Below are 11,030 nucleotides of genomic sequence, written 5' to 3' on the forward strand. Positions count from 1 at the left end.
ATATCAATGACTTAGAAGTAGACAGCTTGTTTATAACAACACAACTGAGAAACTCCAAATATATTTTGCTGAAATACTAAACTAAGTTGATATGATTAAAGAATCTAGATTTCTGACAGTATTTTTCCATTTTTATTCCAGTATCTCCATGAAAGAGATATTCTGCATAGAGACTTGAAAACACAGAATATTTTCTTAACAAAAAATAAAATAATCAAAGTAGGAGATTTAGGAATTGCCAGGTAAAAGCTTTTATCCTCCTCTTATGTGTGTGTGTATGTGTTCAGACATGTTTTTTATATTGCTTTTTGAGGTTGGGTTCTTTTTATGCATGTGGATGAATTTTTTGGAGATTATTTTTATACATGAAGTATTTAAACTTTTAAAGGTTACCCACATAAGATCCAGATGAAAAAACAAAAGATCCATTTTTAAACAAATTTTTTTTTTGTTTACATACATGTCTTGTTCTAATAGTTAATTGTTATCATTTTATTCTGGTGAGCAGAGAAGTGAAAGACATAATTCTAAATTCCTTTTCATAACATATAATCTCAATAGTTATGCTGCTTTCCAGCTTGACCCTTGACAAATAATAGTAATTTGTCATGCAAGCAATGGTATGTTCCTGTAATGCCGAAGTAACTGTCAGTTCTAGTATATGGAAATAAAATAGTTGTTTCTCACAAATGGTCGTATATGTTGATTGCCATTTTAGTTAATATATATATTGACTTCATTTGCTCTTGTTTTAACTCTTTTCCTTCCCACCCATTACTGCCTCCTCAATGATAGCTGTGCATGTTTTTGTTTCCTTCCTTACCCTTCCCTGGTAATTCAAACCCTTTCCTTATCATCACCATTATCATCATCGCCGTTTAACGTCCGCTTTCCATGCTGTCATGGGTTGGATGGTTTGACTGAGGGCTGGCAAGCCAGAAGGCTGCACCAGGCTCCAATTCGATCTGGTAATGTTTCTACAGCTGGATGCCCTTCCTAACACCAACCACTCCGAGAGTGTAGTGGGTGCTTTTTACGTGCCACCGGCATGAGGGCCAGCCAGGCAGTACTGGCATCGGCCACACTTGAATGGTGTTCTTTATGTGCCACCAACATAGGAGCTAGTCAGGCAGCACTAGCAATGACCATGCTCAAATGTTGCTTTTTACGTGCCACTGGCACAGGACCAGTCAGGTGGAACTGGCAGCAACCACACTCGAATGGTGCTTTTTACGTGTCACCGGCACAGGACCAGTCAGGTAGTACTGTCATTGACTACACTAGAGTGGTGCTTTTTACATGCCACCGGCATGGGTGCCAATCAGCCACAACGACGACTTCACTTGCCTCAACAGGTCTTCGCAAGTGCAGTTTATTGCCCAATGGTTGGAGGGTACACTTAAATGTGCTGTTTATGCTGCACTGGCATAGGCCACAGTTATGGTCTCACTTGGCTTGCCAGGTTTTCTCAAGCACAGCATATCTCCAAAGGTCTTGGTCACTTGTCATCGCATCAGTGAGGACCAATGTTCAAATGTCATGCTTCACCATCTCATCCCATGTCTTCCTGGGTCTACCTCTTCCACAGGTTCCCTCAACTGCTAGGGTGTGACACTTTTCCACACAGCTGTCCCTATCCATAAGCAACACATGACCATACCAGCAAAGTCGTCTCTCTTGCACACCACATCTGATGCTTCTTATATCCAACTTTTTTCTCAAGGTGCTCACACTCTGTCGTGTATGCACACTGACATTACACAACCAGCAGAGCATACTAGCTTCATTCCTTGCAAGCTTACTCATGTCCTCAGCAATCATGGCCCATGTTTCACTGCCATGTAGCATCGCTGTTCGCACATATGTGTCATACAATCTACCTTTTACTCTGAGTGAGAGGCTCTTTGTCACCAGCAGAGGTAGGAGTTCTCTGAACTTTGCCCAGACTATTCCTTTTCTAGTAGCTACACTCTCAGAGCAACCGTTCCCGCTACTAACTCACTCACCTAGGTAACGGAAGCTATCAACTACTTGTAGTTTTTTTCCCTAGAATGTGACGGAAGCTGTTCTCTGCACATTTTCAGTGTTTATTGTCCCTGAGCATTTGCCACATACAAAAACTCTGTTCCAAGTTAACCTTCTTTTGATATTGCTGCACCTCTTATGTGTCCATAGCTTAAACTGGGTACATCTTATAGAGTTTCTACCTATGCCTTTTCTACAGATCAAGCAGATCTGCCTATGCCTTTTCCATCTACCTGAAGGGGTTTGAGGTTTTTGCTAAGGCCTTTCAATTCTAATCCTTGCTTCCACACCTGAAACTCCTCTAGTTCTGATAGTGACTCAGCTATTAGAGCAAGGTCATCAGCATAGAGAAGCTCCCAGGAGCATCCTGTCTTGAATTCCTCTGTTATGGCCTGGAGGACTATGATGAATAAGAGAGGGCTGAAGACTGAACCTTGGTGGACCCCATCCTCTAACCGGAGTTTTTCACTGTACTCGTTGCCAACCTCACCTTATTGACAGCATCCCTGTACATAGCTTGTACAGCTCTCACTAACCACTCATATATCCCTAGTTTCCCCATTCACAACCAGGTAAGGGATCCATGTCAACAAAAGCCAGGTACAGAGTTTTATCTTTGACTAGGTATTTCTCTTGCAGCTGTCTTACCAGAAATATAGCATCAGTGTTGCTTTTCCCTGGCACTAGCCCAAACTGCATCTCATCTAGACTGACTCTCTCCATGACTTTCATTACCTGATCAAACAACTTCATACCTCTGTAATTATTTGTATCTAATGCATCACCTTTACCTTTGTAGCAGTTGACTATGGTACTGCTACACCAGTCATTGGGTATGACTCCTTCATGTATCACCTGATTGACTATGTGGGTGACTAGACTATTGCTGACACCACCAGATATTTTGAGCATCTCTGCAGTGATTCCTGATGGGCCGGGGCTTTCCTTGTCTTCATACTCATAATTACTTTATCTACCATGGAACTATCAATTCGGATAGCTGGTCCCTCTGTTGGGTTGACATTTGGCAGACTCTCATTCATTCTCTTCATTTAGCAACCTTTCATTGTGGCATCTCTAAACTTCTCTCTTTGCAGCCTCATTAAATGCAAGTGAGCCATCATCCATGCAGACACATTTCTCTCCCAAGACATCATGATTCTCTCTCACACACTGTCTTGCAACACGAAACTCTTCAAGTCTTTGGTCCTCATGATGCAGAACATTGGCAAATTTTTTCTTATCTACTTCTGGCTAAGTAAACCTGTCTCCTAGCTTCCCTTCTGGCAATCTGATACAATTCCCTGCTACTGCCATTCTTTCATTGGAGTTGCCACCCACAAAGAGAATGTCCCTGTCATTCGTCAACAAGGTAGTGTGCAAGAGGGTGTCATAAAACTGGTCTTTCTGTTATTCAGGTAGCCCTGGTTGAGGGTCTACCTGATGAACATAGATAATGGTTGCTAAACCATGTTGCAGCACTAATCTAATCTTAAGTATTCTATCACAGACTCTGGGTATCTCGATTACCTTATGAACCCATTTCTCCGCAAGAAGTATACCCCTGCCCCTGACCCCATCAGTGTTCCCTGCCCAGAAAATCTTATACCTATGTTCTTTGCCTGTGAGGAACCTAGCAGAACTTCCTCTCCATCTTACTTTTTGGATTCAGCACAAATCTACATTTCTCCATTCAAGCATCTCAACAATCTCACCAGATCTACCTTTCAGTGTGCCAACCTGAGATATATTTGTATGTATGCTTATTGCAGTGTGAGTATAGACAAGTACAGATAGGAATATCCCATCGCTTGTCTACCAATGGTATGTTACTCCATGCTCCTATTAGGAATACTCTACATAAATGTAGCATATGCACTGGGGCTAAGAACCTCTCTCTTATGAACCTTTTGAAAATACACGCTGGACTAGTTCATCATACATACTAGCACTTAGTAATTGAAATGCACCCTAGAAATGAGCAGAGCAACAATAATATAGCACATTATCCACTAGCTTAAATTATAAATATAGACCATTATGTACAATTGGATAATTGAGTATAATATAATTTACTATAGCTAAACTACCTAAAACATCGTAATCCATAGATACCTACACCCCATAGTTGACACCCTTATCCAAACACAAATACTTCCATTTTGCATCTGCAACTGATATTACCTCTTCCCTTAGACCTAAATTGAGTACTATTCCAATACGGAATTAATTAATAAATAAATAAATAAATAGATTAATTAATTAATCAGCTAGAAATACTCGGGTTACCCTCCTTTAGCTATACACAGAATTACCGATAGCTGTATATATATATATATATATATATATATATATATGTATATATATATATATATATATATATCCATGTAAACATTTTCTTCAAATTACCCCTTTTTAATAAAAACACATAATTTAATAATTTAATACTATAAAACAGTACCACTCCTTTAATACCTTATATCTAATATTCTATATTTTACTTAGCACTGAATAACTATAAGTGAGCAAAACAAACAACCACTATTTGTCCCATCCAGTCCCTTTTGTCCCTATTCACAAAATCCTCCTTCTTCCTTCCGGCAACAACGAATCTCCTGTCCAGCTCCTATATTATGTTTAACTTTATACAGTAGATTCTCCCGATAGATAGATATAAGTTTTATATGTTTATGTTTTTATACGTTTATACTGTTTTATTTTTTATATGTTGTCCTTTAAGATCCTCTTCCCTTAGTCCTCTTGTTTTAGTTATCGCACTTACTCACTTATTTACTTGTTCTTAATTTTATTTTGCTCATTTACTTGCCCATAATGGCCATGGTCTATTTATTTATTTATTTGATTTGTTTTGTTTTATCGGTTAACCTTTAACGAACTGTAACCACACCATGGTTTTCAAAAATGTAGCTGACCAATCAAGTTGTAGGATTTACTATAACCCCCACCCCACTACACACAGGGATTCCAAGACTTGTTGATTGACAAAAAATAACGAACACTAACACTGCACTTTGGTCTCACCTGGTCCCTTACTCTCATTAGTACACTCATATTCCAAATTTTCCCATGATAGGTTCACCATCATAGGCTGCTTATGCCATACCATCTGTAACGTTGACCCTACTAGCTGGCACTTTACATATAAACTTTCACTTCTGTAACACAGACCATACCTTCAAATCCACCACTGTATTTCTATGTAAGCATAATGTGAATTTCTATGTAAACATAATGCGAACTACTGCCTAAATTCACCCTTCCTGAAAAAACTCCTCCTGAGAACGACTATATTCACCTATCCACAATTGGACGAAATAACATGGATCTTGGAATGCATCATAGGAAGTCTGTGGCTTATTCCCCTTTCTATATCCAAATAATTTTAATAAATTGTACTTCACTAACATCCTCATGTTTGCTCCTATTCTTTTTCTGCCCTTTCAAAAAGACAAACACACTGTACCTATTGTTAACTGTTTCTTATATGTATTAACCCTCCCAATCACTTAGACCCTCTGAAGAAGCCTAGAGGTACATGCATCATCCAAACTTTATCTGCCCATCCCTGCAGAACACTGAGGAGATGGAGATGGCATGGAGAACTTCGTTGCCTCTTGGCATAAATGGCTGTAAGGAACTAGAAGTACTGACAATCTGATTGTTTGCTCTTTTTTGTAATATTAGTACATGTGTGTGTAACACATAGTTATTAAATGTGTATGTATTCTTCTAATACTTTCCAATACTCTGGAATAAATAGACATACTAGAATGTCTACCGGCTGATGTATGTCGTTTTTGTATCCTCTCCATTATCTTATTTGCTATATATATGTATATTTGTTATGGGTATAATAATAATAATGAACACCCCGCCCATGTGATGAGTGGTATTTCTTAGTTGTTACAAATACTGTGGTGTCAAGCAGTCAGGATAGTCAGTCATAGATAGTTATGTCTTGCTTGTCTAACTATCAAGTCATTAAGAATGAAATGTCTAATTTTGAACTGAATGTTTATTTTATTTTATCTCAACAACAATTAATGCTGTTAACCAAAGTATGTACCTAAATTATCAACACAATTTTGCCATCTTATCAGAAGCTTATTTATGCCGGCAGTGAAGAATTCTGGAGAGCAAGAAGTGATGAAATCACAAAAGGCTGTTTTTGCATCTTCAGAGTTGAAGTTTTTTCCTTGCAAAAAGTTGACTAATGCCTGAAAAACATGTTAGTCAGTTGGTGCAAGGTCTGGTGAATATGATAGATGACAGAGTACTTCCAAGTTCAGTTCCTGTAACTTGAGTAGTGTTCTTTGTGCAATATGTGGTCAAGCATTGTCTTGCAAGAGAATTGGTTTGTCTCTATTGACCAATCTCGTTTGTTTAATTGCAAGTTCATTCATCATTTCATCCAGCTGGTTGATGTATACATCCGCTGTAATTGACTTACCAGGTCTCATAAAGCTGCATGGATGACACCAGTGCTGGACCACCAAACAGACACCATTAGCCTTTTTTTCATGAATATTCTTTTTTAGATTCTGTTTTGGCACCTTGTCTCTATCCAACCACTGTGCAGAATGCTTGCTATTGTTGAAAAGAATCCATTTTTCATTACATGTAACAATACGATCCAAAAATAGTTCGCTTTTATGCTGTGACAGCAAAGAACAGCAGGTTTCAAGATGATGTGTCATTTGATGTTCATTCAGTTCATGTGGTTTCCACTTGTCCAGCTTCTTTACCTTGCTGATGTTTGAGATGGTCCAATACAGTTGGAATTGAAACATCACACTTTGCTGCTAACTTAGGTGTAGTTTGAGATGTATCCATTTCCGCTAGTTTCCACCTTGGTCTCAGGTTTACCACAGGGCTAATTTTCAAGAGTAAAGTCACCCAACTGGAACTTCTTAAACCATTGACATACGGTGTGCTCATTTATCACATCTTCACCAAACACTTCATTGATGTTTCGAGCTGTCTGGGATGCATTGGTTCCATGACAGAACTCATATTCATAAACAACATGAATGTTTGATCTATCCATGGGTTCACAAAAATTGATTTACAAGTGAAACCAGTGCGAAATAGGCAGAAAAGAAATCAAGTGTGTACTAAAATACAGTACAAACAGGACAAAAATCAGGAAACAAACTCACATTTTGCATGTGAAGGTCTACACCTGACGAAAAACTGTCCATTTAAGAAAGTGGAATGTTTCCATTGTGGGAAAATTAGACACATAAAAGCACACTGTAAAACCAAATTGACAAAATGTTGGAACAGTATGTTGTCAAAAGAAAATGGTAATGTGACTAAGAAGAAATTCGTAAATGTGAAAATTGAAAATATAAGATTAAAAATGCAGTTTGACACTGGAAGTGATATTACCATTGTGAATGAAGAAACTTGGAAGTATATCAGTAAGCCAATATTAAGTAAGTCAACAAAAGTAGCACAGTGTTATGGGTAAAAGATTGTATTTTGTTGGTGAATTTGTGTATAATGTGACATTTCGTGACCAAATAAAAATGGCAAAAGTATGTTAAGAAATTCAGTTAATCTATTTAGCACAGAGTGGATGGAGCTATTCAAATTGTGGAATATGCCCATAGGTGTTTTGTGTGGGAATATAGTCGGTTCAGTCGAAGGTTCGAATGCGGCTGAGGGATTGAAATGAAAACTTAAAACATTTATTTCTAGATGTTTTCTTGGGTGAGCTGGGCTGCTGCATGAAAACGAAGGCAAAAATTTTAGTAAAACAAAGTGCAACACCTGTATTTAAGCCAAAATATAATGTACCATTTGCAGCACTAGAACAGGTAAATAAGGAACTTGAAAGACTTGAAATCCTAAGAATAATCGAAAAGAGGGACTACTCAGATTGGGCAGCACCTACGGTCTATGTATAAAAGAAAAAAGTTAAGAGTTTGTACAGATTTTTCAATGGGGTTGAATGATTGCTTAATCTCACATAACTACCCATTGCCAAGTCCTGAGGAAGTGTTTGCAGAATTGAATGAAGGAAAATTCTCAAAATTAGACCTCTCAGAGGTATATTTACAAATCCATGTAGAAGAAGAACGCTCACACTTATCAGCCACTGATACACACCTTGGTTTATTTAAATTTAAGCAGCTTCCCTTCAGTGTGAAAGTGATCCCTTCCATATTTCAAGAAGTAATGGATACAATTCTGGCAGGCAGAGATTTTGCTATCGCCTATTTAGACTATATAGTCTAATAAAAAGCAAATCATACGAACAATATGTAGAACACATAAAAAGGTAGTTGAAAGAGTAAGAGAATTAGAGAATACAGTTTTAAGTTACGTGAAGAAAAATGCAAGTTCTTTCTGAAAAATTTAAATACTTGAGCCAGATAATAGACAAAAACAGACAGAAACTGGATTCATCTAGAGCAACTGCGATAAAAAATATGCCCACACCAAATAATGAGACTATGCTACAAGCATTCTTAGGATTAGTAAATTACTACCAAATTTATATTTCCAATATACACAATATAAGGGCTCCACTCAATGAAGGCATTTGCTGAATGCTCCACTCAATAGAAGGCATTTGATGAATTAAAAACATTGGATATTATATAAAGCTGGATATTATAATGGCTACAGGTGCAAGCGATTATAGTGTAGGAGCAGTGCTTCCGCACAAATAGCTCATGCATCATGATCATTATTACCAGCAGAAGGGAACTATAGTCAAATAGAAAAGCAAGCATTAGCAATCATATTCAGTGTAAAAAAAAAAATCCATAGATTTATTCATGGAAGAAGTTTCTGTCTACAAATGGATCATCACCCACTACTGTCAATATGCAGTTCTAAAAAAGGAATATCTACACACACAGCAAATAGACTACAGTGATAGGGCACCACATTATTGAATTATGATTACAAAATGGAATATTAAAATTAAAAGGAGAAATTAAAAAAATGTAATGTGAAAAGTGGTATGCAAATTACCAGTAACACTAGAAGACAAAACAAAATGTGGAAAAAGACAAATTCATAACAGAAATGAAAAGAATACTGTGGACAGGAAAAGTAAATAGGAACAGGATTGGTATAAAACAAAACCAAGATGTGAACCTATACTCAATTTGTGATGGTGTACTGATGTATGCACAGGAAGTAGTAATACCTGAAACACCCCAAAAGAAAATGTTGAGGCAATTCCATGTTGGACATCCTGGTATTTCGAGGATGAAAGTTTTTGTGTGTAGCTACATATACTGGGCAAAAATTGATAGAGAAATCGAAAATTTAGTGAAAAGCTGCAGAGTTGAGCCCTAGTGGCAAAATTACCAACAATAAAAGGTGAAACTTGGCCAAAAGTAGATGTTCCATGGTTGAGACTACACATCGATTTCGCTGGTCCTTTGAATGGTTCATACTACTTAATGGTAGTAGATAGTTTCTCTAAATGGCCAGAAATTTCTAAGTGTAAAAAGCCATCCCACTTGACTACAACAAACTTTCTGCATGAGCTGCTTGCGAGATTTGGCATCTCAGATACTATATTATCTGACAATGGAACGCAATTTGTGTCTTTTGAATTTAAAAAGTTTTGTAAAACATTCACTGTAGAACATGTAACTATGGCACCATACCATCCCTGATCTAACGGACAAGCAGAATGCTTTGTTGATACATTCAAGCGACCCCTAAGAAAGTTAAATAAGGAAGTCATGGATGAGGTAGCTCTACAGCAATTCTTAAGAGTATACTGTGTGACACCAAATCCAAATACACCAGCAGGTATGTAACCAGTGGAGCGGATGTTTGTAAGGAAAATAAAATCAATCTTTGACAAATTACTACCTGATAAGAAAAGAAAAATTGCAATGGATAATACAACAAGATACTTCAGAATTGGTGAAAATGTATTTGTTAGTGCATATAAGAACAGAAAACAAAGTTGGGAAGATGGCATGATTACCAAACACATAGGAAAAATGTTATACTTGGTAAAAGAAAGAAAAGGAGTATACAAGAGGCACATGAATCAACTAAAAAAAAGATCTGTTGACAGCGAACCCAAGAAAATGAAAGAACCAATGGAACAGTTATATGATACTTTTCAAGTACCAACGCCATTCCAAATAATTGAACCCAGACACACAATCGAAAGAAAAAGAAAATGTACACAGTTCCTAGAAGTGAATACTAAATGAAAAAAATATAAAATTTTTAGATGTACGAAGAAAAACAAACTCAAAAAAGGGAGGTAGGGTGATGTAAAAATTATTACACTCCCTAAGAAAAAAAATCTTAAAAGGGCAGATGTTATGGGGATAATAATAATAATGGAACACCTCCTCCTACGTGACAAGTGGTATGTGGTAGTTGTTACAAATACTGTGATGTCGAGCAGTGGGGTAATCAGTCATAGATGGTCATGTCTTACTTGTCTAACTATACTGCTATACCAGAGTGGACATTATAACAGTCCAACACTGGATTACAACAATATTCTTTTATTCTTTTACTTGTTCCAATCATTTGACTGCAACCATGCTGAAGCACTGCCCTAAAGGGTTTTAGTCAAAGAAATCGCCCCCAAGACTTATTCTCTGTAAGCCCAGTACTCGTTCTATTGGTCTCATTTGCTGAACTGCTAAGTTACGGGGATGTAAACACATCAGTATTGGTTGTCAAGCGATGGCAGGTGGACAAACACAGACACACATACATAAATACATACACATACACACGCATATATATATATATATATATATATGCACATACACTACAAGCTTCCTTCAGTTTCCATCTACCAAATCCATTCACAAGGCTTTGGTCAGCCCAAGGGTATAGCAGAAGATACTTGCTGAAGGTGCCACGCAGAGGAAGTGAACCTGGAACCATGTCATTGGGAAGCAAACTCCTTACCACACAGTCACACCTGCACTCATATATATATATATATATATATATATATATATATATATATATATATA

At 37.2% G+C, this 11,030-nt stretch overlaps 1 protein-coding gene across 8 annotated transcripts in view; it reads left to right on the forward strand.

The window, feature by feature from the left end:
• LOC106872580 (serine/threonine-protein kinase Nek4) overlaps positions 1 to 11,030 on the forward strand; it is a 216,828-nt gene that overhangs the window by 29,435 nt on the left and 176,363 nt on the right. For 7 of the 8 annotated variants that reach the window (XM_052967279.1, XM_052967281.1, XM_052967280.1 and 4 more), the window contains exon 4: positions 142 to 242. In XM_052967279.1, coding sequence (XP_052823239.1) covers positions 142 to 242 — 101 coding nt within the window. Of the gene's footprint in view, positions 1 to 141; positions 243 to 11,030 lie in introns of those variants that run through there. The other variant, XM_052967284.1, reaches the window with a different exon arrangement.

This window comes from Octopus bimaculoides, chromosome 4 (genome assembly GCF_001194135.2).
Source record: "Octopus bimaculoides isolate UCB-OBI-ISO-001 chromosome 4, ASM119413v2, whole genome shotgun sequence".
Taxonomy (NCBI): Eukaryota; Metazoa; Mollusca; class Cephalopoda; order Octopoda; family Octopodidae; genus Octopus; species Octopus bimaculoides.